At 42.7% G+C, this 26,990-nt stretch overlaps 1 protein-coding gene across 5 annotated transcripts in view; it reads right to left on the bottom strand.

Annotated features, from left to right (window-relative positions):
• NHSL1 (NHS like 1) overlaps positions 1–26,544 on the bottom strand; it is a 162,933-nt gene extending 136,389 nt beyond the window's left edge. For 4 of the 5 annotated variants that reach the window (XM_027454448.3, XM_027454449.3, XM_027454450.3 and 1 more), the window contains exon 1: positions 26,142–26,544. In XM_027454448.3, coding sequence (XP_027310249.3) covers positions 26,142–26,499 — 358 coding nt within the window. In that variant the 5' untranslated portion in view covers positions 26,500–26,544. The remainder of the gene's footprint in view (positions 1–26,141) is intronic. The other variant, XM_072035973.1, reaches the window with a different exon arrangement.
• Positions 26,545–26,990: the final 446 nt, after the last annotated feature.

Genomic DNA, 26,990 nt, shown 5'->3' with positions numbered 1-26,990 from the left:
TTTCTTCAGATTTACTTTTTTATATTCTTTCTCTTGCCTAAACATGCAGCCGTTCTTCCCCCTCCCCATTTGAAGCCTCTCAGGTCACTCAAATTCTTGCATGGACACAGGTTTGGGTTTGAGCTGTATTGGTTTCGACCCCATTTCTCTCTTCAATTAGATGAATTCTAAAAATATAAATATTTTTATATATATATTTAGAATGCACTTCTAACTGAAGTGCAGTTCCTACTCTCTAATAAGCAATGATTATGACTAATTTTGACCATAGAAACATTACAGCTCAGTGACAAAAATTTATTTTACACTAACTTCACTGCTTTAATGCAAAGCAAAACTAAACAAAGAAGTTGAATAGGAAGCCTTTAACATAACAAATTGTTTCTGTTTTGAATATGTATCCCAATACATTTTACAAAAATAAATGCCTGCCCAGTGAAGTCAAGAGATTGCAACAGCAATGCATAGGTCCCTTGTAGGACTGCAGTTCTTACGACTGCCCATATAGACTAAAAAATGTAAACATAAAAAAGACAGTACAGCAGTTTTCTAAAATTACTGTGTCTAACTTGACAAGGGTGTATGGTCATGCACAGGCAGAGTCAAAGCACAGCTACCTCAGTGCCTTCCCGCTGTTCCTTGAGTGTCTGGAGAAAGCTGAGAGCACTAGCAAAAAGCAGAGTAAGTCAGCTAACTGCAGTGCTTATTACTAGGCAAAGCTTTTCCAGAACAGACGGAAAAACTCCACTCTGTGTCTAGCTCTTGTTCAAACTAGCATAACTCAAGAACTATAAATATGTGGTAATGATACATGCAGTGAACAGTTAATGCCAGGTATCCTTTGCTAAGAAGGGAAGCCTTTTCACAGCTGCATGCCAGGGCCAAAATGAAAGGAAAACTAATGAGAATTAATTATAAAAAAGAACAAAATATGTAAGTGTACTGGAGATCAGAAATCTTACTTTACTGTATGTTATGGAAGGGAAACAATTGAACGTCAGACAATATGATGTCCCTGGAAAGAGACTGGGGGAAAAGCAACTTCCCTCACATCAGGGATGCAGACAGTATCAAAAACAAAACAAAACAACAACAACAAAAAAAAAACCTCTGCATAATAAAATAAAAGTCTTGGCTTTTAATTAAATAAATTAAATGTTAATAATTAAGCTTGGCTAATTTATTTTGACATTTAATTTTGCCCTTTAATACTATAAATAAGGCTATTGTTACTTAGAAAGCAGAACACGGGCAAAAAGCAATCTGCCTTGAAGATTCATCAAGGATGCTTGAATGATTTACTACTGTTAAATATTGCTATTATTTTCCATGCACGGAGTAGATTGCGTAGGCTATACAGACAATCAATACTGGCAATATCACCTTTGTCACAAACAAACAAAAAACAGCCCACCAAGCTGGAGAAAGAAATGTGATGCTGTAAGTTTAGAGAACCATTCAGCATATCATCAACTGTATCCATGTAGCCCGCTGGCCTACCACTGAGAGAAGAGAACAGGAATCAATTGCTCATCCTCTACTACATCCCCAGTAGAAAAGGAAAATACATCTACATGTCTTGACAGTGCCTGAAATTGTGCAACTAAAATTGACTCTAATATGTAGTTATCTAGATGAAGGAGATTTCCAGCAGGAAGGTACAATACCTCCACATCAGGAAGTACTTAAATGATGAAAAATAAATGACCATACAAAATTCAGCCAGAAAAACCTATCCCTCGTTGCATCTCATTTATAATGGTATAACATGTACGGCATCTTTCCTTTTTTTGAATAACAGGCATCACTTACAAACCTTAATGCATTTCATTTGTAACATTGCTTCCTGTTCCTGATAGGGAAAGGAAAATTCATGAGGCAAATATTTAGCTCCAGGCAACAGGCCAGTATAGCAACAGAAAGTTTTACACTTGTGCCAAGATTTCTTGGTTTCCTTTTAAAATGAAAATCGTGACAATTATCTTGATGCTTTCTGATGAATCAGATCTGTCTATATGCAAAAAAGACTTTTTTTTTGTTTTCAATACACTATTTTACAAGCTTATTTACTTTCTTATTTTTCAAAAAAGCAGCTTACGTACCAACCTAAAAGCTAATATGCTTGCATGAAAACATTTGTAACCCATCAAGCCAGAGTTTTTCATACAGTAAACCCAAAATGAGAATTGAAAGAAAAAGAGAATTTCACCAAGAAGATGAATTTAGAAACAATAATAATAAAGTTATTGTGTGCTTTGTTTAACACTTTCCAATCCACATGATGCATCTGACTGGCTTGTACTGTCAATCCTTGATAATGTCAGCATTTTAAAAACCATCTCACCACAAACTAAAGCTTCAATTGAACTTGGGAAAAAAAAAAAAAAAAAGGAACTTCACATGCCATGCCCATACTGCCACCATTCTACATTCAAGATTTTGTCGTTTCTTTGCCTCATCCATGCTTAATTTTTTCCAGGGTCTTCCCAACTTTGCTCTCTTAGTTACTGTTTTCCCACCAGAGGTGGGAAGTGGTAGATGATTCACTGGCAGGCACAAGAACTCTGCTCAGTTTTCATCTCCTGCCTCCCCTCTGTTCTCACAGTGAGCAGCAGTTTAAGAACGGCAAAGGTCATCCCAGCTTGCAAAAAGCACCAGCTCAACTCCAAATGCCTTTTTGAAGCTAAAATTATTCTGTGATTCTGCAGTTCGCAAGAACTCGAGAAACTGATGTGTTTCCAATTTGTGTTGGTTCCCCTTGCTCTTGCAGCTCTTCCCCCAGCCGCCTGTGCCTGGCTGTCACGAACACGGCTCTTGACCTGACTGCTCCCACTGGCCACGCTGAATCCAAGAGCTCTGCGGGTACAAAAGTTCACAGCAGAAAGCAGCCTCTACGCTCAGGCACGGACTTAGCATTTTTTGCACTTCTGCCTCCCCCTGCTCTTCCCCTGCTGCGGGGGTGCCTTGTGCTCCCTAGCCCCGCGCTCTGCAGGCTGACAGAGCAGCAGACAGGCAGATGTGCAGATGTGTCTTGTTCAATTTAACGTTGTGCACAGGGCCCAAAGCCCATAATGCACAAACCCCAGCCCCTTGGGCAGTCAAATTTCCCACTGCAAAATGACTGAAATTCATGACTGTCAGGCTGTGAGCAGAAAAAAAAAATAAACAGGTAGGCAAATAACTGCAGACAACTTGACAGAAAGCAGGGAAACCCTCGCTGTCAAGCAGCAGCTTCTCAGCTTTCAATCCACCTCCCCGCCGCAGACACAACACATCTCCACCACCACTCATTGCTTACACAGCACACAGAAACGTTATTTTCGGTATAGGAGGAAAGCCTGTGAAACCAGATATTCTGCAGCTCTTCAACACGTGCTTGTAAATCTTCACAGTTTGTAAGTCCATCCCCCAAGACAGAAGACAGCCCTGAAGGAGCACGTCAAGTCCTTTTCCAAGGGAACCAGACTATGCAAAGCTCCTGTTCAAAACAGGCACCGAGACTGTTGACCACACCGTGACTACGGATTTTTGTGATCCTTATTTCTGAAGCACGGCAAAGTGCAACATTCACTGAAAAACAAAAAACATTTTCTCTCTTATCCAATATGTTACATTTTCCAAAATTTTCTCCCATCTACACAGGAGGACCTACCACTCTACAAATGAATAGTCAAATTTATTTAACTGGTGTTTTTAAAAAAAATTCCATGGCAGAAAGTCCAGAGATGTAAGAATTGAGTACAAAAACAGGACTCATGGCACTGGTTTGTGTAGTTTTCTCAGCCATTCACTAAGATCTCCCAACCTGAATGTCCTGCCCATAACACTGCTCACGTGAACCCAAACTTGAGACCCTTGAAGCATTTATTGAAGCAGGTTGTATTGAAGTATTGACACTTGAAGCAGGTAATTTCAGTGATTATATCTTTATTTATGAGTTTGCTTTATTTTGTATGCATGCAGTATTAGTCCAATTACTGCAAAAATATCCAGAAGCAAGCTTCCTTTTCATTGGAAAAGTTTCAGTTGATTGTACATGATGAATCTGAATTCTACAAAGGGATTGCAAATCAGTTTTCTTAAGTCAGACGCCCTGGCGGGGCAGAAGAGGAACCCTGTGGTCTTCTAAGCACACCCTGCAGTGAACTGTTGTGGTAAAAACTACTGCTCTCCCTCAGAGAACGCTTCATCTGAAGCTGTACAAGGTTGATTCCCAAAACCAATCTACCAGGATTGTATGCAGGGACGAACATAAAAGGAAAAAAAAAAAAAGAATACAGTCTCTTATTACTACTGCAGCATTATATTATTTGTGGCTGAGTTCTATTTCTGTTGGCTTTTAAGTGGACTCATGTCATATGGTTAAGTATAATTTCTATATTTGACCTCCCCTGAGATCACCAATTACAGTTTTCTGGAGTTAGTGCATTTCACATAGCAACTGAAAGTGGAGAAAACATCCTCCAAAGACAAGCTGCATGAGACTTCCCCAGACAATGCACTAGAGAGGGCCTTCCCTTCTCTTCTCTTCCCTTCCCTTCCCTCTCAATCACGTTCATTATTTTGTACAACAGATTCAACCTATACTTTGGTAAGAAGATGCAAATTCAGAAAAACATGAATGGGTATTCCTCTAGAAACACACAGCAACTGTTACTGGGAAAGGGCAATAAGCAAGGTTGGGCATGCTGAAATAATCATTATTATATTTCAGTCTTGGGAAGCTGGTCCTTCAGAAGGATCAGGAAGCAAATGTTTCAGTGTGAACAGATTATATTCTGGTTTTACACTCTGCTGCAGGAATCTATACAACCTCAGGCACGATCATGAACTGAAAGGGTAGCACAGAAATCCTCTGCTAGCAGGAGACATCCTCGGGCAGAGCAGAACATTTGCTTTTACTTAAATGCCACATTCCGAAGCCTAAACCAAAGACCTCTGACATACTCTGCGAGTACCAGGTCTGGCACCAAGGACACCAATTCCCACTCACACAAGCACGGCAGCTGACACCCCGGCACCATCTCAACCAGGCTCTAAGCCTCTGCCAGTCCCTCTAATTCCATCTCCAGGCATTTTTTCTGCTTGTTTGAGAACAAACACACACACACTCTCTCTCTCCTTCCTCCTCCCCCTTTTGCCACTTATATCTGCTCCCTTTTAGGCTTCCCGCTGCTGTCCCCTTCCAGCACTCCCAGGCTGGCGCCCCGGTGCCGGACCGACCCCACTGTTACTTATGGCTATCTCTGCTCCCACCTGGATGCCTCCTTCCCTTCAGGCTTCCTGCTGCTCCACCAGGGCCTCTGCCCATGCCTCTGCCACAACCCCCCAGCTCGCTGCCTTCACAGGTTACCACCAAAGAGGAGTCCAGGATGCAAGGACCCGAGCAGGACAGAGGCTCTGGCTTTACTCCCCTTGCTTCCTGTATTTAAGCCCCTGATTTGGGGCATGGTGAGGCATGCAGTGGCAAAGGAAGCAGCCAAAGCCCCACACTCAGCTGAATTCAGCATTACTGATAAAAAAGTGTGGCCTCGATCCTCCCCCACTGCCATGACTTAACTCCCCCATGACTTAAATTTCGAGCAGCCAAAGGGAAGCGCAAGGCAGGAAACTGCCCCTGCAGAGGATGCACCAGCCTCCTCCTCCTCCTCCTCCTAGCTTAGCTTTCAGCTGGATCACAAAACTCAGAGTCACAGAACACAGGCTTAGATGGGATTAGTAACAGTAGCAAGGCTAAAATAGGAAATGGAGAGAGGCCTTGGTTTCAACAGGAAGCGCCGAAGGAATGCACTCTTCACTGAATTGTTCGATGCTTCCTATTAGCTCACTTGAATCAGATCTCTCGGTGAATGTAGGGATGCAGGCAGAGTTTATCCCTGTTTCTGTGGAGGAACATTGGTAGAGCTCTAATTAAAGTTCAAGACTTGTCAATCATACTCCAGTGCTCAACCAACTAGACAACACTGTCTGCATACACAAGTTTACAAGAGAGAGTGTGTTTTCTTCTTACAAAATGCCACCACTTGTACTTTTGATCTACCCAGAAGGCTACAGAGAAGGTCAAAAGCCTGAGCCCCCAAACCAGAGCTCTTTGCATTTTGGTTCTGCACTGCAACATGAGACTCTACTTACAGGTGAAAGGCCAAAAATACTGCTGTCACTGTGAAACCTGTATCACTCTTCCTTCCTTAGCAGTGGCTGTGGGCAGGCCACAAATGCACCTCACAAAAGCCAAGGGTTTTGACACGGTTTGACCAAGGTCCAAATATTGGAACACTGGTTCATATCCAACACAAATCATTAAAGGTGAAAAACACTACAATGCTAGCTAGCCACTCATCTCAGCTTTCATGGAGGCAACATTTGATCAGTTTGCTCGCTGGTACTGTGACTAATAATTACAGACCAGCTGGTTATGGTAAATTCACACTTACCCAAGAGAAGTCAAAAGATTTACTGTGCATTGATGACGCTGGTACCAAAAAAGTCCACACAATGCTAAAATCCCAGAAATGCTGACTCTAACTTGATTGCTGACAAACTACAATCTAGGCATGCAGGATCCATGTTACATATGACAAAGGCATCAGGGACAAGAAATACAAACATCACGAATTTTAAACATTCCCTTTGAATGAGCAGTTTTTTATTGGAGACACTGAAAACAAAGTGAAAACTTAAACACTGTGTTTGGATTCTGTGTTGGGGCCGATTTTGAGAAATGCCTACTTCATGTGGGTAGACGAAGTTCCATAATGTGATCATAAATCAAGCATCCCAGATAGACAACCCGCGAGTGTCACCAGCTTGACAATCTTAAGGCAGTTCCCAAACTTTTTAAGACTAGCATTAGAAATGAACACATGCATAGAGGTGGAATCGGATAAAAAACAACACTGATGAGAAGCAACTAGGCAATAACTGTACACTGGGTGGTAAATAGCTACCCACCATCAGTAGCAATACGCCTGCTCATTCCAGCACATCTACTAGGTATCACACAGTGCTGAGAACTAAATTGTACCTGTAGCTGTGCTTACAAACACCGTACAGGGCAAGTGTGCGGAGCAGTAACACACTCCCCACCCCAAGGAGAAATTCAAAATCAGGCACCATGTGCACATCACCAAAAAAAAGCTAATTTTAAAGGTCATGACTGTTACAACCAGAACATTTCCAGAACACAAGAGCTTTTTAGGAAGCATCAATAATAAAGGGAAATGTATAGAACAAGGGAAAACAGGATAGAGATGTGCAAGGGAAGAAAAAAGGAAATTAAAGAAACAACCATCAAGCAGGAAGAGGAAACTTCATCTTAATGCAAAAGGAGATGAGAAACCAATGAATGTAAGAAGAGCTAGGCAGGGCTGAACACGGGGAAGCAGCCCTCCCGCCCCAGCTGCTGGGAAAGCAGGGTTATGGGAAGTCCTAAAAGCTCTGAGTTTCCAGCAAAAAAAAAAAAAAAAAAGAAAAAAGAGAAAAAAAAAAAATGCAAAAAATGCAGGCCTGTCTGCTTGGACATTAGCACTAGTTTCTGGTTGCATGAAACACACCATTTATGAATGGCCTTCTAAAAGGCCCTTTTCCATATCTATGAAATAAGCCACAAAGAGGAAAGGCTAATATTGTGTCTCCTACATATTTAGGATCTGGCAGGCTGTGCTCTGAACTCAAAATCAGCTGCTTTCTGCCCCTGCCATGTAAGTCACAGACTGCTGTACCAGGCTGAGAAGTTCAGTGACTCAGGTTTTTCAAGACACTGGGCATTTTTAATCACTGAGTTGTAATGCAGACTAACGTTGAGCAAAACTGGTTTGATTTGCATTTAATTGCAGCAGTAGATCAAGCTACACAGGTCTGGCATCAATTTCAATAGGTAAAACTAATGAGTACCCAAGGTGTGTGAAAGAAACAGGAATTTCAGCTAATAGAAAATTCCAGTCCATACAGACAAAAAAAAAAGAGACAGCAAAAGAGAGGGGATGTATTGAGAAACATGGGAAGTAAAGTTTTCCATTTTGGCATGCCAAAAATACTTGGCTATCTAGGTAAAGGAATTAGATTTATAAACTACATGGAACTGAGAACCCAGAATTGGATACACAGAACCTTTTATTAATAACAGTTGGTATTATTATTAAAGACATGAAAAACATCACTGGACTGAAGTAGAAAAAAATCCTGGAGCACTGACCAAACCCCACATTAAGCAAAACCAACAAAGTGCCCTAACTCCTAAGCTACAAAGCCTAGGAGGCTTCTTCCCTAATTTCATGTTTTCTGGTGCCATGACCTTAGCTTCAACAGGAGGAATAGAAAGTGTTGCTATTTCACACCAGCCCAGTGTCTGAAGCTTGTGCATGCTAACAGGCTTCAGCCTGAAGAGACCACTAAATAAAAGCTACCTATAGTTGTCCTTAAAGAATTAAAAAGTCAAGGAGGGAGGTATCAGCTGAGCTTAAGCCTTCAGGTTTAGCTTGCAAGGTAAGTTGCTGGACATCAAGTTGAAACTGCATGTCGTAACATCCTCCCAAGGACATAGTTATGCATGTATGCTTTTACAGTAAGCAATGCCAAAGTTCCTGCCAGGTTCTTTCCATAGTTATCTCAGCTTTGCTTATTTCTCTGATCAACTACATGCTCCGGTGGCTGAAACTTGCTGAAAAGACAGAGAAGCTGTCCTGAAAGGTAAGACATCATAGATTGAATTATATTGCAGTTTTATGCAGAGCACCACTCCAGCAGCTAGGCACACACACTGTACTTGGCTCTGTCACTCTTGCATCGCATCAGGCAAGGAAGGCCTATTCATATATTACTGTGTGAAAAAATGATTCTGTTTGGGAACAGGCAGCAATCATATCCAACCTATTTTAGGTCAAAACAGTGAGAGTTGAAGTATGAAGCTATCTCACAATCATGACACAGATTCTGTTTGTTACTGTTCTAAAAATCCCAGCTCGACCCCATCACCTTGTTGAAGGGAAGCTGCTGACACCAGCGCAGTGACAGCTCCCAACCTTGTCCCAGGGAGCAGCTGGTGCCACCTCCCACAGCCTTGATTCAATGCAGGCTCCAGCCTCTGCATTGTCAGAGCCTCTCAGTGTTCTCTGTGTCACTTTGCCTCAGAAAACAAAGAGAAAAGCCATCCACAGAACAGCCAGATAACAACCATGTCTTGGTGGGGGGAGATATCACAGGCTAAGGGATAAAAAAAGAAAACCCAAGAATTGTCAAAGCTTTCCACTGATACATGCATAAACTAAAAACAATCAAAGCACCTGCAAGCAGCAGGCACAGACTTCATTTAACAAGTGATGAAAGCAATGTACATTGTTTGTATGAAAGTACAAGGCTTCCATGTCAGCAAAGAAACCTGAACTACAGCATTTGTTATCAACTCTCTGCTCTAAACTGATACCACACTCTCTTTCTCCCTCATATATTCTTCCTAGTGGCTTATTTTTCAATAAGGTATAATGACGAACAGATGCCACAGCAGCACGATCCTCAGTGAACGAGTAATTAATAAATAGGGGTGAGTTGGGTGGGCAGCCCCAGTGCCAGCTGGATGAGCTGGACACCCCTCGGCAGTGAGCAGGATGTCTCTGGTCAGACTGGGAGGCACCAAGGTGGAGCAAACTGCGACTATCCAGGTGCTGTCCACAAAATGGAAGAATTTCAAAATACTCACACTACTTCATAACTATTCAGCTGCACTTCCATTATTACAAGAATAAGAACAAGTACCACAGAAGATTATGAAGAGTGAAGTTCCAGGCATGTAAATTAGAGTAATGCCTATGGTTGAAAAACCTCACTCTCATCATAAACACATGGTGCAGAGTTGACATTCAGGGTTTAATAAATAAAAAAGCATTACTGTGGGGAATTACATTACCAAGAACAGATCTCAGCTAGCAATAATAGCAATGACTCCATACAGGAGACCAGGCCACACAAACTTATAGGTAACAGGCAGGTGAGAAGAAGGCTAGTGAATCTCAATTATTATTTTTTTTAATGTATTTGTTACTTTTGAGCTAAAAATAATGTTTTAAAATATTTTCTGTTGGGGGAATTGCTGTATTTTAAGCAATGAGTTGAGCAGGAGAATTTTTTTATTTTGTTATTATTTCTTTGTTTGTTTGTTTAAAGAAACCCTAAAAGCATCACTGCTATAGAGCTGATCTTAAGACAATATTGACTTTCAAATGGTATTTGAAAAAATGTGTTTTAGCTTAATGCACTTACAAACAGGGAATCATTTTAAACAGTGGTCTATCAATCTGTAAGCTGAACAAAAATACTGAAAACATGTTCATGCCGCTAGTCACTCTACAGAGTTTACAGAATAGTTCAGAACATTTTATTCAAAGCCATTTATTAAAGAAAATGAGGCCTTATGTTTAATATTTCATTATTTAGTATATCCTTTGGGAATGGTTACAGAAAGTTAAACTACACACCAACGTACACCAAAACAAGTAACCTCTTTTCATTTCACACTTTGTGCTAATTCTCAGCAAATCTGCATGTGCACATTTATTTTGGAATAGGATACCTTTTTTAAACTGTTGCCACTGGCTTTGAAGAGGTGGAGAAAGGCAGTGCCAACACCATGCGGTCATAAAGTGATGGAGAGCTGGCCAAGACAGTACCAGAACTGGCTCCCATTTGATGGTTTTCTCTCAAGTGCCACTGTAACCTGGGGCTGCTCGAACTTATATTAACTCACATTAACTGGCAGCAGCCGCACATGGCAGCACTTGGCCATGCTTCCTCAAGTTGTTCAGCACATTTGCTTGCCAGGAGCTGCCAGATGCCCTACACATGTGCTTCACCGCCTCTGTGCCAGCCAGTGATTGTGCCTGTCCTGTGGAGTCACCTTAGCACTTTGTTTTGTCATTTCCTCATGTTTTGGTATGCACACACACCGAGACAGAACAGCAAAAAGGAAATAGCCTTTTAAATGAATGCAAGTGTGGGGTAAAGTGTCTTTCCTCAGCATAACAAAATAAATAAATAAATAAATAAAATAGGACTTTATAAAATCCAGTTCTGTACAACATTTGCTTCCTCTTTTTGATATTGAGAGACAGTCTGAAATCCACACCTCTTTCAAAGTGTTGACCTGATTTTTGAGACCACTGTAACCACCGCTACTGCACGGCTTCAACTACAGTGAAATTTCTTCCTTGCTTCTCATTACTCTTCTGCACATATAATCAGCAGGTTCTGATACGGACCAAGTAAAACACCAGAGCAAGAAGCTGCTGGTCACCAGCTGCACCGCTGCAAAAGATCCATCTTCCCCTGCAACAGAAATGACAGCGCTGCCATGCATGACTGTCTGCAGGTGCGGCTGCCCTCAGCAAAACAAAGACACCGCACTGCATTCCTACATTCTCTTCTTTTTATTTCTAATAATCATCCAAGCCCCATTAGCACAGTGTCTGGAGGTCTGTGCTGTGGCTCTGACTGGAAACAATTCCTGTCTCTAACAAAATCTCACACTACTGCATGAAGCGGCCTGTACCACCAGGCAGAGCACAGCTCCAGCAAAATAGGCAGCCGCACTCAGTACGGGACAAGTCTGTCTGGGTTGCAGCTTTTCGGCCGGTAACTGAAAGTAGGGGCACAGCTGCTGGACACAGGATGTTGAGACCTGAAAGCCACCATATAAACCGGGCAGAAACCATGGTTGTGTGGTACCAGACAAGACATTGACCTGTGAGTGATGGACAAGCAGAAGGGGACACGACCATGGCAATGCAGGCAGCCTGGAGCAAAGAGAGAGCCCCACCAGCCTCATCATTCAAAGCTTTTTCTGAGGTAGCAGTGAGGGGGAACAACACAGGCAAGATAAGCACAGGCTGGATGCCTATCTGGATTGGAGATCTCACTCTAGCATGTGTTCAGGTATGTTTTCCTCTACCACAACAAGCGTTTTACTATATTTCCTTTCCGCCTAACTCCTGAAACTGTTGATTTTGCTCCTCTCCTGCACCCCGCAGCCAAACGACGCCGGATATCCCAAGTGAACTCCAGCCCCAGTGCTCCAGGACAAGAAGGAACCTGCTCTACCTTCAACCACCTAGGGAAGCACACACAGCCACAACTTCCATTTTAGGCCAACCCCCCCAAAATTTCTAACTTCTTCTATGATCTTCGGGGACTTGTAGAGATGCCATAAACCTTCAAATTTCACTTGAGCTTTCTGATCATGCTGAAAACTTCTTCATGGTCAGACCAGAGAAACTATTGGAAAGATTTTTTCCGTACCTGTCTGTTCATTTCCAATTTCTGGGTTGCAAGCGAAAAGCACTGAAAGATTCAGGACTGATGTAAGTGTTAATCATCATGCTGCCAAAAAAAAAATCCATATTGAGGTACTCAGAAATAGTACCCTATCATACAATCTGAAGTATATTATAACATATTTTTACATGCAGCAGTTAGAACGAGCTACGCACCTTTACATTTGTTATTTTTTACTTCTCAACCTTAATCTAATTTCCTTGAATTCTTTCAACTTTTATTCTGCCAGAAGCATGAGGAACAATTTATAGCAAAGCCTCAAAGTATTAAATCAGTGGGACTAAAACTCAAGGCCTCAAAAAATCCTGGACTCTGTCCTTACCTTAGGTGCTATGCAAAATATTTTTCCCATTAGCACTTTCCACATATAAAATTTCAAAAGCCACTGCAGACATTCACGTCTACCATTCACAAACTTTTTACTGTGAATTCTTCAGAGATTCATATTGCATAACTCAGCTGGAGTAAGTATTTGAGAGCTATTAATCACTAGGGATATCACATATACTTCTTTTTGTGAAATTTACTTAACTGAAGTCAAAAAGCTTTTGACCCTGTCCACAGAAATTCTCAGACATACCGAAATTACTTCATAAGGCATGTGTACATTATAATCCTTAATCAGTTTCTGTAGTAAAAACATCCTTCATTTTGTTTGCAAAGGGTTTCTAGAATTAATCAAAGCGGGGATTTTTGAGAGAGGCTTTTGAGGACTGTTGAAGCAGAAGGAAAGATTTCAGCACAGAAATTAATCAACAGGCTAGTGAGAGGGCTGCCAGCACATGCTGGATTTGAAGGAGCGAGTATTAATCACAGTGTCACAGAGAGTGTCTTTGGGCATATGAACAGGTGAACAGGTAACCCGAGGCAGCTTTGGGCCATCCTAATATTGATCATTATCAAAGTTATTGATGTGGTGAACTTCTTCAGTGGACCTAAATGAAACGTTATGATGATAATAAAGTATTAATTTCATGTAACACTGGGATGATGAACAATGCCTTGTATTTCAAAATCTATGGAATATTACAGGGAATAATGCAATTATTTTCATTGTTCATTCAAGTTGTCTTAGTTTTCAAAATCAGCCCAATTCAGCAAAACATCAGGTATTCAGAGAGGCTATGGAGACTATTCCCAAAATCATTATATTATAGAAGATCCTAAAAGCTTACAGTACAAGAGAGCTGGTCATTATTAGAGGTCTCATAGGGATGCTGGCAACCCTGAGCACCCTAAGCATCAACACTCTTCATAGGATCTCACCCATGACATTTTATCTATTGCAGATTTTTGACTTTTTTTTTTTCTCTAAAATTCCCTCCAGCAAAACAAAACAAGTGGTACTTTTGCCCCTCCCATTCATCTGGGTTTTATAAACAAAAGCCTGTCAAAAAACCTGGCAACGGCAAAACATACACACTAATCTAACTTGGCTGCAAGGTGGCTGCAGAGGACAGAACCTCGTTAATTCAATGGGACTGTCGTCTGCCTCCCATGCTAATCTTTTTTCTTTTCAATCCATCCTTCTCAATTTGTGCCTTCTGGTCTACCCACTTTACCCTCTCCATCTGCAGAAGAAAAATAAAAAATAAAAAAGCAAAGGCAACATCAAATAATTATGGCAGCACAGACACCCATAATACCCACTTTCTGATCCCAGGATACCCCAGACCCCTGGCAGAAGTCCACAGCACCAGGCCCAACACCGCTCACCTCACCTCTGCTGTCCAGCTCTTATAACATACTCATTACAAATCTTAACAAAGCTTGGTTAAAAACTCAAGACGTTGGCTTTGAGAAGTCCAGGGTGCTGGTGGCCTTAGCAAAAGAAAGAAATGTAGAAGACATTACAAACATCAATTGTTTCACAGCAGCAGAGAAAACAGGATGTATTCCAGAGGCTATGACTATTCTCCTTAAATACACAATAGGGGAAAAAAAACAAAAAACAACCTTCATTATGCTCAAGTATTTACAGCCAGACTTCTCAATGAACCCCATTTCTGCAAGGTTTCACAGTAGAAAGCAACAGAGGTGCCAAATACCTGAAATGGCAAGCTTATCCACTGCATATTTCCCAGAGGTGCTGTAACAAAAATCAGTGTACATGTACAATTCAAGGAGAGTGTAGGACAAGAGAATTCTGATGCAAAATGGTGATGCAGTATCTGAATCTCTTAATTTTAGGATGATCTGATAGTCTTTTGAATTGACATCTCAAATTTGAAGTTTTATTCCAAGAACTTACACATAATATCTTTCATATGGCAAAAGTCCTGCCAAGAGTTTTAAATATAGCTTTATCAAATGCCAGTTTGGCTTCCTCCATGTGAATTTGGATACTTTAACTAGAGTTTATGAACTTTCCTCGGGGAAAAAAAAAAAGTATAATAATAGTTTACCATTGTGTGTGTAAGTAATATTTTATGTAAAGTACCAGATAATCCTGGAGTCTAAGTAAAAAAAAAAAAAAAGAAACATTTAAAAATAAGTAATTTTTTCTCCAACAGCTTTTATTTAGCCCTTAAATCACAGGTTTCACTTAAAGCACCATCATGTGTTCAAAGTCCTGCCAATTAACTCACCCTGAAAGGGTGCTTGGTTAGGGGAAGGGTAGGAAAGTACATTCATTAACTGCAACTGAGGCTACTGAAGGGCTACTTTATTCAAACTACTTCTGCTGTGGAAGATGAAAAAGGTGTTTTCTGTAATTCTCAATGGAGTTCTCTTGCTTGTCCCCAGCAAGATGAAGAAGAGAACTATACGGTATCCTTTCTAACCTGCTTAACAAAGCTGCTGGTGACAAGCAAAAAAAGGCTATTGTTTTAATGTAACCTAGATCCTAGACAGTTTCCAAAAACCTAGCCAAGAATCTTTGTGACAATTTCGAAAAGGAAGCTGGTACTGAAATTCTTGGGCACGCATAAGGGTTGTTCAGGACACCTCCTGCAAACACCAAATGCTTTCCACTCTGAAAGAGACATTGCCAACTGTAAGGTGAGACAGCGGAAATAGCTTCCACTATCTCCACTGGAGGTAGTTTCCATCCTTCTCGTTAACAAGTTTATTATCTTGTCCTTCAACAAAAGCAGTAGGCATTTTTGCTGAGACTATTAAAGTTATTCCACAGAAGCACTGCAAGGTCGTAAGTCCTCCTGTAAATAATTATGTGATTTTTGGCTGCCAGCTTTGCTACTTGATTAACTAATACTTTCCCGTACCCAACAAATGTGTTAAGACATTTACCTAAGGCCAGAGTACTCCATCTCTCTTGTTTGGGTTGCCTATCCTGGGTGGACAAATCACCACACCTCTTGGCCAACCTTATAGGAAGGAAGAGTCTACGAGCACTCCTGTTTATACTACTTTGGCAAGAGGCAATTGCCACAGACTGAAATACAAGAAATTCCACTCAAACAGAAGAAAAAAAACTTTGTTACTGAGAGGGTGATCAAACACTGACACAGGTTGCACAGATAGGTTGTGGACACTCCACCCTTGGAGATAATCAAAATCCAGCAGGACACAGCCTTTAGCATCCAGCTCAAGCTGAGCCTACTGTGAGTAGAGGGTTGGACTAGATGATCTCTAGAGGTGCCTTCCCACTTCTGGCGAAGTATTCACATTTATTTTTATAAGCCACTAATAATAATATAAATGAAAAATATTTTATATGTATAGACATAACTAGTGACAAAACCAACCAGGCATGAACATGCCAAGCTGACATGAGTTCAAATGAAGACATGCTTTTGTCCATTGTGACCTAATTCATTTTTCTACCAGTTGTACTACATAATGTATTTAAATCATTCAAGTATTTGATGCATTAACCTGCAGTACATTACGTAGAAAGCTAAACTATGTACTCCCCATCCTACTGTTGACAAACTGTAGCAATTTCCAGACTGCAGCAAGTTTCAAAACTTGCCAGCAAGGTTACTAACAGCAACAAAATGGTCAGTAAGGAAAAATCTACAGTATTGTGTGTGCTGGGAAAAGGGAAGGGAGAGGAGGAGAACATGCTCTCGGAGAGCAACAGGGCCAGAACAACATGTCTCATAGCGCACGCCCTCCCAACCCATATACCACGCTTTTCAGAGGGGTCATCACGAGTTACAGAATTCGAGCCAGCCTCAGCAACGAGTGGGAGCAGGCCAGATAACGAGCACTGCAGACAGCTTTGGTCTTCCTTACGGTCAAATAGACATGGTGTCTCTGTAGCAGATACAGAACAAACAGAGGCTTTTGTAACTTGACAAACTAAAGAAACACCAAGAGCTCTGCATTTTCGTGGCATTCCTTGCCTCAGGCAAACACTCAGCGGATTTCTAATTACCTGCTCTTCCTCTAGACCTCAAGAAGGCCCATAACTATTTTGAAATGTTGGTTTCTTCAACCCAAGTCTTTTCAAACCACACTTCACTGAATTGACATCTTCTAGCTTGCTTTGTTAAGACTATGCTCTTTCAGGGCAGAGAGCCTTATGCTCACAGCTAAATCCGTGTTGTGGCTGCGCTACACAAATACTTTCTCATGTTTTAAGGAAATTGGTAAGAAGGCTGACACTGCAGCTTCACTGTCCCTCAGGACAAGCACAGCGTCCCTCTGCTCCACGCAGGGGACGTTCTGCTGAATGGCCCTGGACCACTGATGGCCACCGAGACAGAGCAGGGCGGGAGACTTGCCTCACGTTCACCTCATTTCTCCAGCTTTCCTCCCTTTCCTGAGGAAAGAGGATGATTATCGATTACAACCCTGCATACCATCTATTATAATTATGATATAATTATAACTGTCACTATAATTTCAAAATCAGCTGCAATAATCTGTTTACTCAAACCACCATTGTTAGGATCAGCGCTTGCCTCCCCAGGACGAGGTCAACCCTACATGATGCTGCAGGGGATTTTTGGGAGTGTGGAGGCAGGGCTGCAGCAGCACACCTTGCACATCCAGGACAAGCACAGCTTAGTAAGTTCTTTCTCATATATAAAATGTTTAAGTTCCCAGACTGCAGATGTTGTTCCTCTGCTGCACAATACATGGCCTCTATCTTTCCAACACTACAAATCACAATAGTGTCAGACAGACTATAACTATATACTTCGTTGCACTATTTTTTGTGTATTCATTAACATACATTTCAATCTTACAGAGTGACTATTTCTTGAAATTTAGATCCTTGGACATTTTCACTGGGTACCTCATATACTGGAATAATAATAATAAATAAATAAATAAAAAATCAGGAAAATTTATTTTATTTGCAACAGGTCCAGAAGGGGGAGAGAAGGAGGGAGCGAGGGGAAGGTAGGCAGATCTTGCTGTGTAATCAAGCAACCTTTGCATGTCCTACATTTCTTCGAAATTGAAAATCACATGCCGCACCTAATAAAAATAAATGCTTTACTTAAACTTTGTAAGAGCTCGTTCCCATTTGCTGGTAGTTTGCTTCCTTCTTTCTAATTCAACATTTTCAAACAGCTCTAAGAAGCACGTGGCTAACATTTTGCAGTTTGATTTTTAACACTTAAAGATTCTGCATTAGTCAAACTTCACTTGGTTTTTCAGGCCATTTTCAAGCCATTCAAACAGATTCAGTTATTTAGCACCAACTATATATTTAATAGGCAGGGAAAGCCAACACCCTTCACTTCGGAGCTCTCTCCTCCCATACAATAGGAACAAAAGGTGCCACTAGAGATAACCTACAAAGCACCCCTCTCAGGTCCTGCTGAGCTTCCCATAAGAGAACTCCATCTGTTGCCAAAAGCCAAAACTCGCCAAAGTAGAAAACAGAAGACAGATGTCCCTTTGCTAGAAGAATGGCTAAGCTTGCTTTCTTACTCAACCCCGAACTGTTGGGAAAGCTTATCAATGTGACAACTGACCTAGAATAATATATGTAGTAAGCCAATGCATGGCAATATTTATCTCACCACTTAGAAGTTGATGAGAGCTCTTCTGTAGCCAGCATTTTGATTAGGAAAGGAAAAAAAAAAATTGGGAGGAATGAAGAGAAAATGTTCACGTGTAGAAGCCTCTTGTATTCATTTTCCACTTGGCAATTCAGCCAGGAAAAAAAAGGGGAAAAAGAAAAAAAAAAAAAAGAGAAAAAAAAAAGAAACACGGTCACTATTACTCAGTATGATTGGAATCCCTACTTTATAGTTTTTCCATTATAACTCACATTAGTATTTATTGCTAGTAGAAAAATTAAGTGGCTCAAATTTTCAAATATGGTAAGCATCCATAGTTCCAATTTACTTCAGGAGGCATCTGCCATAGTCCAAACGTCTGAAATGTGGGAGCTAAGTCACTTAAAAAATTACAATCTTAATCAAAATTTACTTAGACTAAAGCCTGATTACAGTAAAAAGAACATCCAATCAACTAACTTAACAGGTCCACTCGTCAAGATATTAAATTCCAGATTAAAACAGGCCTGCTGCTCACATGCAGATTAGGGAAATTAAACACACTGAAACATGAAAATGTCATTTAAGCTCAAAAGTTACAAGAACTCAGCCACAGAGCTAAATTAAAGTGAATTCCTTTGAGCTTCTTATTTCAAGTAATACCTGGATATCCCTACTTCTACCGCTGTAATGGTGTAAATGGTTTGCTCTTGATTTATACTATGATAGGAGAGCAGCAGGTGTCTCTGTGTTTGGGAGGGAAGCATTAAAAATTTAGTTCATAGGAAGCCTTCAGATGAATTTTTATGTGTAAGTAGGAACTGAATACCAACTCTTCAGGCAGCTGAAAGAAAAAAAAAAAAAAAGGAAAAAACAACAAAATTCCAGTTGTTATTATCAAGATCTCAAGACCTTTGCACCGCAGCAATGTGCTGAGGCCTGAAGCTTGCTGCCAGGAATGCAGGCACAGGCTTTAGAAGAGACAGATCAGATCTTCATGGGGCTATTGCTTCCAGATATTTTATTTTTTAAACGCTTGAAACCCAGCACAATGAAATGGTTCGATCACTGAAGGGACAGGTTCAGACAGGATTAAGACTGCCCCAGCTGGGAAGGCCTTATGCTGGGGCAAACAGCCAGGGGTACAAAATGGCGGGCTGAGGCAGGGTTGTCACGAGAAAGCCAGAAGCTCCACCAAATCTCACCCCATTTGTCTCTGTCTCTTCCACCCAAACCCTCCCAACTACTGGACATGCAGAGTGCTGTATGTCAGGATGAGGAGATGCCAGGCAGCCTGTTTTATCAGGTATGGTATGGCCTGCGAGGGGCAGGATGGCCATCACACAGCATCCACACCAGGAGCAGGATGGGCAGCTCCACAGAGTACGTGTGGGGTCAGAAGCCTGGACTGCTACAGAAAAGGATGAAGAAAAATAAAACAGGCCTTAACCTAAAAAAAAATAAAAACACGTAGACCAGTGTCTCTCATGGGGAAATTGCCCAGAGGAGTTATGGCAAAGTAATTACTCTGCGCTGACTCTCTGCAGGCATAACTACTCTGCCTCGAGATTGCAAGGTGACGCAAGCTAAACCACATTAAGCAGGGCCTTAAATGCTCATATTCTAACTACTCTTAATTGTCAAAGGGCAAGGAAATCTCATATGTACCCTGCTGATTAAAGGACAAGAGACCAATAAATAAATAAATAAAAACGACTTAACATAAAGCGCTGTAACTCCCAAATGACAAAGAAAAAAAACACGACAGCCTGCAGCTAGAAGAAGCCCTGCCCAACTAAAACACGGTCCGATATAAATACAAACAACTTGCCAAGTCCACCCACATTAAGCAGGGCTTAACCCACAGGTACCGAGATATTTTTTTTTCCAGTCTCTTAAGTGGCATGTCACCCGGGCTCTCTGGTACCGCCATCCAATCAGCAGATTTCATATCAAACCTGCAGCCAAGAACAACATTTAATTACCATGTTTAATTGATCTCGTTAACTGTTAGGATGGACAGCTTTGATCTTCTCTTCTGATAACTAGTTTACGACTACAGAAGAAACTGTGACTTTGCATAATTGCCAAGCCTTCGATGTGCATTTTTAAATTCCTCCTATTTCTCAATCTCCCTTTCTGCTTGTACTGCGTGAACACCAGCTCCACAGGGGCGGCAGTCAAAGCAGTTTCAGAAAAATAGGATTTCAAAACGCCAAGCATAACCATACTGCTACCTCTCCCTTCCTCTTTTTCTCCCCAAGGCAAGTAATCCTCTCCCTGAGTATGAATTACCAAGGTGGACCTGGCCTTAGAAAGGTTAAGTGCTGCATCCCATGGCTGCCATGGCACCAAGTGCTTCAGAATCACTCTGCACATGTGGCATCATCTGCTCCCCATCCTCTATGGAAAACTCACTTAAATCTCCACTCCTAAAAGGCTGGTTTCAACTCCAAGGCAGAGGTTTTGAGGAATTTCAGTGGCTTCCATGTGTTGTTTTATGTTTGTTAATAGGTTCACCCAAAAAAATGCCTCTTCTGCAGGAACTTCATATTAGCAGCTTAGGAGAGAAGCCCACAAGACCAAGATTACTAGCTCTCACTGAACCAAGCTGAGATTGTGCCAATGTGGATAGGAAGAGAAACTTCTGAGGACATTTTATTGTTTCCTTAAATATTTAGGAACGTTCAAAATAGATCCTAATTAAAAACAACCAAATACAAGTATGTTTAATTCATTAACTACCTCTCCCAAACACCGTTTTCCTGAATGATCAAGCCAATCGTAAGATCTACAGAAATAAATCTTCATAGGTGTTGCATAATAGGTTCTGAGCAACACACAAAGCAGCTCTAAATTTCAGCCAAAGAGTGTCAACTGTTTTCAAAACAGCAAGCCAAATCCTCATCAAACTGAATTCAACTGGAGCTTTGCCACTCAGCAGGACAGCGACTTGGCCCACGGTCCCCATGGGAAATCTTTTTCTAACTCAGGCTTTCTTCCTGCTTATTTCAAATGAAATCTACTTTTGGATCAGGTTGAATTTCCACAGATAATTAGTCTTGCACTAGCTAAATAAAAGAAGAGTTATATTGCTGCTCAGAAGCAATCTGAATAATTACAACAGGGTAAAAGAGAAAATTCCTTTTCTTCTTCTTAGGCGAATTTAGCAATTAACTGTTTAACATGGCTTCAAGTTGCTGCTGAATCTTCGTATTTCACAGCTACAGAGAGGAGAAAAGCACCACAGTGCATGGTCACCTGAAGCATCTGTAGAGTATCATAGCTGAACAGCAGCTCCCAAATACCCAAATAGTCGTATGTTAGAGCTGAACTTTTCAGATGAAAGTCAGTCCTTTTTTGCTAAAGCTTCAGCACGACATGGTTTGTGATTTTTTTTTCTCTCCTCCTTTCTCTCTTTCTTTTTTTTTTTTCTTTCTTTCTTTCTGGTTGGGTTTTCTAAAGAAGGTTTCTTCTTGCTCTTCAAAGATGATGGACATCTTGTACCCACTTTCCTTACAGTAGAAGCTACGGAAAGCCCAGAAAGTCAGCCAGACGGTTCATCTCCTGCCTGCTGCCGGTACTGTCCTGAATAACGTTCACTTTTGGTGGCTAGGGATGGAGGAGGGGTTTCCCTAGGAATAAGCTGAATAAAGCTTCCTGTTCAGCTAAAGCAGGAAATGTGCTCCAGGACTGCCTTACACACAAAGAGTGGAAAATACTTACTAAACAAAATAGCAGGAGATGAAGTGTAAACTGGATTGTCCTTACATCATGCAGACAAATGGAAAGCCATGCTCCCCATCCCCCCCACTCTCTTTCATTAATGTGCTTAGACATGAAAAAACATATACATATGCATACACTTTCCGCATGAACATCAAATGAGTATGCTCTGTGCCTTTAAAAGCAAACACCGAAGGATTTTAAACAACAACACTAATTAGGAGGTAGCATTTCCTCCCTCCCACAGGATCAGTTTCTTCTTGTTAGGAGAGGAGGTACAACTGGCCAAACCCTATCCTACTACTGGCGAAACCGAACCAGAAGTTGTCATTAGGTTAACCTCCCAGCATTTCTCTGAAAACATCTCTTCAGAACGACTAAAAATAAATGGCATAGAAGAGGGAAGGGACAGCCTTCCAGTCTGTCAGACCATTAGGACTCAGAGAAAAGAGCAGCAATATTAATTTTTGCATAAATATTTGCTGATGGTGAAAGACACACGTTAATGGAAAAAACATCCTTCAGTGTTCACTGTAGAAACAATGACTGTTTAAAGCCTCACAGCGTTTCCCAAAAGCAGACCCTGTAATTCACGCCAGGTTTCTCTGCTGCCATCATACACCTTTTGATGAGCTCTGATCACTTCAAAGCAGCACTTGTCCTCACCCACCCTGACATTTAAGAATGGAAAGTGATGAAAACTACATCATTTAATGCTAGGTCACAAATACAGATGCACAGTGCCTAGAAAATGAAAAGCTGTTAGGCAAGCTCCATGGCGCAAACCATCCTGTGGTGACTGTGTGCTGGAAACATACAACAAAGCACCACGCAATGCACACAAACTTAATGAAAACCTGATGAAAGAGTGTCGAAAATCTACTGAATCTGATTAATTCTCTAGATGAGGCTACTGCACTTGAAGTCAGCTCACAAGCACTGCATGCGGCACTTCAATTTCATGCAAAGCTCAAATAAGTGTCAGGAAAGCATTTCACCAAATGGCCTTACAAATATCCCCTAATTGCCAGAGGGAGTCAGGCACAAGTCTCTAAGTCATGGGTCATAAACAGAGGCTTCTCTGCCACCACAGATGTAAAGGTTAAGACAGCCAAATGAAACCACAGACAGCCGAACCTTTCCAGCAAACCCCATCACCAATGGTGGACCCTAGAAAAAGCAACCATCGCTGAGATCCCATACAACCGAAAGTTACCTTCAATATCCTACAGCATATGTGAAACTAAACTATCTGATAGCATGCAGCACACCAGTATAAAACACCTGCAAAACAGGCCTCCCAGTTGACAGGCATTACAGAAATCCAGCTAGTATTGACAGATGAGGAAGTTTCCCCCTTGTAAAGGTGGCAAGCATGCAGCGCCCGCTGCACCATTGGACATTATCAGCCAGACTGTGAAACCAGAAGGTTTTCCTGCATGTGGCGGAGCGAGGGGATGTACTTCAACGCTTTCACTAAAGCATGTCAAAGAGCTCATAACAGAAGAGAAACAGCAGGGATCGTTCAAGACATAATTGACTCCTAAGAGCCTCATATGTAGTAACATACATCTGACAGCAGCATCTAGGAGGATATGGATCCTACATGTATGCAAGGACATGATAGAGCCCGACAGTCAAGTAGTGTTCCTGACTGCACAGAACAACCCACCATAGGCAAAGTTTTCTTGACCCATATTTGAAGTTTGCCTGTTCCCTGGTCCTTTCCATAAAAGATCGTGCTGGGATCACCCAAGAAGCTTTGTTTCCAAGAGGAAATTATTGTCTGGGCCACACAAAGAGAGCAGAAAACATTTCTGCAAGTGGAAATTACCCATGATTTGAAAAGCAGGTGTACAACATCCTACCCCTTCATCCTGAAAGCCAGACCAGGATATTTAAATCATCTGATACAATGTTGTGTTTCGCCTGTCTGTGTGCCACCAGAGGTCCAACAGTTAATATTTTCCCTCCACAAGAAAACATTCACGAGCAAGCATCTGTTAAATGGAAAAGTAGCTTAATTCATTTACAACCCTTGTTCCTCTTACAGTCCTACTCCAGCAGTTTCCTCCATGAACCTTCTGTACCTTCAGAAGTGGAAGAAAAAAAAAAAAAACAAAACAAAACACACTTGCCTTTGTTCCCAAATAAAGCCAGCATAATTAAACCATTCTTGTTATTTTGGAGATATTTCCCTTTAAAGCCAGCAATGGGGTTAAATCTGAAGAGAAACCTTGATGGCTGCCATCACAGAGGACTTCACCCTGGTAACTACAACTCATGCTGCCCTGTCCCCTTGGCCCGATTACAACACGAAGAAAGCATGCAACAAGAGGACTGACATATCTTTACGTGCAACTTCATGTCAACATGGGTAGCCTACGTATCAATTCCTTGGGACTGATACACAAGTAATCTGGCTTTGCAAGAAGGCTGTATTTCAAGCAATTTAAAAAAGGTTAGAAACATCTCATTTATCAACGTAATTTAAAATTAATGATTTCTTTGAAAAGTAAATATTAGCAGCAGCAACGCAACTGTTAAGTAGTGAAATGAAGTTTGACAGCAGAGACTACCAAAGAATTTAAAACCAAGCAGGGAAAGCCAAACGTAAGAACTGCACCCAGTTTTGGCAACTGCCATGACAAGAGGAAAAATCATCAAATTAAAAACAATAACAAGCTTAGCTCAAAGAACTGAGTTATAAAAATAATAATAAAAAATAAGTAGCAAACATGTAACTTGTGCCAAATGATGACCAAGAGAGAATACAATAACCAAATGTCTGACACATACAAAATGTCAGGGTTTGTACAGTACAGCACGAGCCTCATTTCATTCTTCCCTTTAGATATGTTGCATCACTTCATTGCAATAAGCTCCCTATTTAAACACAGAGATAAATAAATTCTGCTTTACATCAGGGCGTCGATGTAATAGAGCACTTTACTGCAGGTATCTCCAGCAGGAAAACATTTGTATTTTAAGTCTGAATGCACCATGCTATGCCATGCCATGCTAACATAACACTAGCAGAAAAGAATATATCTGTCTTGGTGAGAAGGAAAAGCTCCTTGAGTTTGGCAAGCACTCATGAAGCACCAAGAAGTCAAACATGCTATCACAAAACTTTAGCCAAAAGCTTACTAACCACAGAAACAGCCTTTTGGTAAGAGTGATGACAGTTTCCTCCTTTGGAAGCAGGGGGGAATTGACTGAAGTACACCACAAGGAATAGCGTAAGGAATAATTCTGCAATGAAACAGGTAAGTTACCCATACTGGGTCCATATTCTTTGAACCTCATCTAAGAAAGGCCTTCATTACCAAATTTGTTGGCAAGTTTGCCATGCACAAAGCAGGCTTTCTACTTCCACTGAGATGAAGCCCATCAGTGGTCTCGGGGCATCAAGCCCGTGTAGTCTAGGCTTACACCTTACGCACCTTCTGTGATCTGTGACTGTTTCCAGCACACTGAGACAGCTAAGCTGAGGCTGAAACTACTCTTGCACTTACTCTGTGGAGAGCCGGGACATGCACCAACAAAACTACGTGTAGCAGATCCAACTTCTGCATGATCCTTTCTCCCTAGTCTGACCAAGCTGGGGAAAAAACTTTCTGTAGCCACGTGCAGCTGCACAGTCACCCCTGAGGGACAATTTTCAGGCCGATGAGGGAACTTAAGAAAAACCTCCCCGAAGTGTCGCTGTGTCAGGACGCAAGGCCACGCCTGGACCTTGCTGTCTGTGCTCCGCACAAAGTTGCAGCTACAAACTCGGGACCAGCCTGCACGCAGCACAGCGGGAGCTCAGGAGAGCGGAGACGCACAGGCAGCTGGAAACCACATCCAGCCTTGCCTTCCCCCGGCTCTCCCCGTGCACACACACAAGAGCTAATGGGGCAGCAGGGCTGAGCTGTCAGGAGCCCGGCTGCCCCGAATCTAGCACAAACCCCTATCAGCACGGTGGGGTAAACCTGGGGGCATCTCGTGGTGTGGGGAGCGCTGACAGCCCCCTGGATGTCCCGGGGCTGAGATTTGGGGGCTGAGATTTCAGAGCTGAGGATTCAGGGCTGAGATTTCACCAGGCACAGGCACTGCCAGACCGCAGCGCCCTCAGCCCCCGTCCCCCCCACCCCGCAGGCCCCCCTCTCCCCGAGGCTCACTCACGGATCTTGACTTTGCGGTGGTCGAGGCGGGCGAGCAGCGCCTCCAGGGCGCCCAGGCGGCGCTGGAGCCGGGCGTTGCGGTGGCACAGCGAGTCCGCCTCGCTCAGGATCCCTCCGAAGATGTCCCCGGCGCAGCGGGAGAGGTCGGAGAGCTGCATGAGCAGCGACACCAGCGCGTAGGAGCTGACCTGCTCCAGCGCCCCGAACAGCGGCACCGCGCCCCGGCGGCCCCGGCCGCCCCCCTCGGCAGCCCCGGGGGGGTCCCCCGGCCCCGGGCCGCCCCGCTCCGAGCCGTCGCCGCCGGCCTCCTCCAACCTGCACAGCTTCAGCGGCTCCAGGGTCCGCAGGGGGAACGGCATCGCGGCCGGGGGGCGGCGGGCAAAGCAGAGCGGGGGGGGGGAAAGGAGGGAGAAGCGTCCCCGGCGCTGAGAGCCTGCCGAAAAAGTTCCGAAAAAGAGGAGAGGGAGGGAGGGAGGGAAGGAGGGAGGGAGGGAGGGAGGACGACAACAACAACAAATGAATCAGGGCGGGCGCGCTACGCCAGCCGGGGCCGGCGGGGAGCCGGAGCCGCCCCGGCGCAGGGGGAGCCCCGCACGGAGCCCATGTGCGGGGGGTGCCGGCACCGCTCCCGCTCCGCCCGGCGGCAGGGAGACAGGAAAGGGCCCGGGGCTGTCCCCCCCCGAAAGTGGAGATCGGGGCGGGAGGAGGAAGCGTGGGAGGGGGGGGAGAGGAGTCCTGGATGCGGCCACAAAGGAGGGAAAGCGGCCGGAGAGAAAGAGAGGGAGGGGAGGAGGAAGAGGAGGAGGAGGAGGAGAGAGAAAAGCCCGGAGCAACCCCACCTGGGGAACCC

The sequence above is a fragment of the Anas platyrhynchos genome, chromosome 3, assembly GCF_047663525.1.
Source record: "Anas platyrhynchos isolate ZD024472 breed Pekin duck chromosome 3, IASCAAS_PekinDuck_T2T, whole genome shotgun sequence".
Taxonomy (NCBI): domain Eukaryota; kingdom Metazoa; phylum Chordata; class Aves; order Anseriformes; family Anatidae; genus Anas; species Anas platyrhynchos.
Note: the sequence above shows the minus strand (reverse complement) of the source record. Positions and strands in the feature narration are given on the sequence as shown.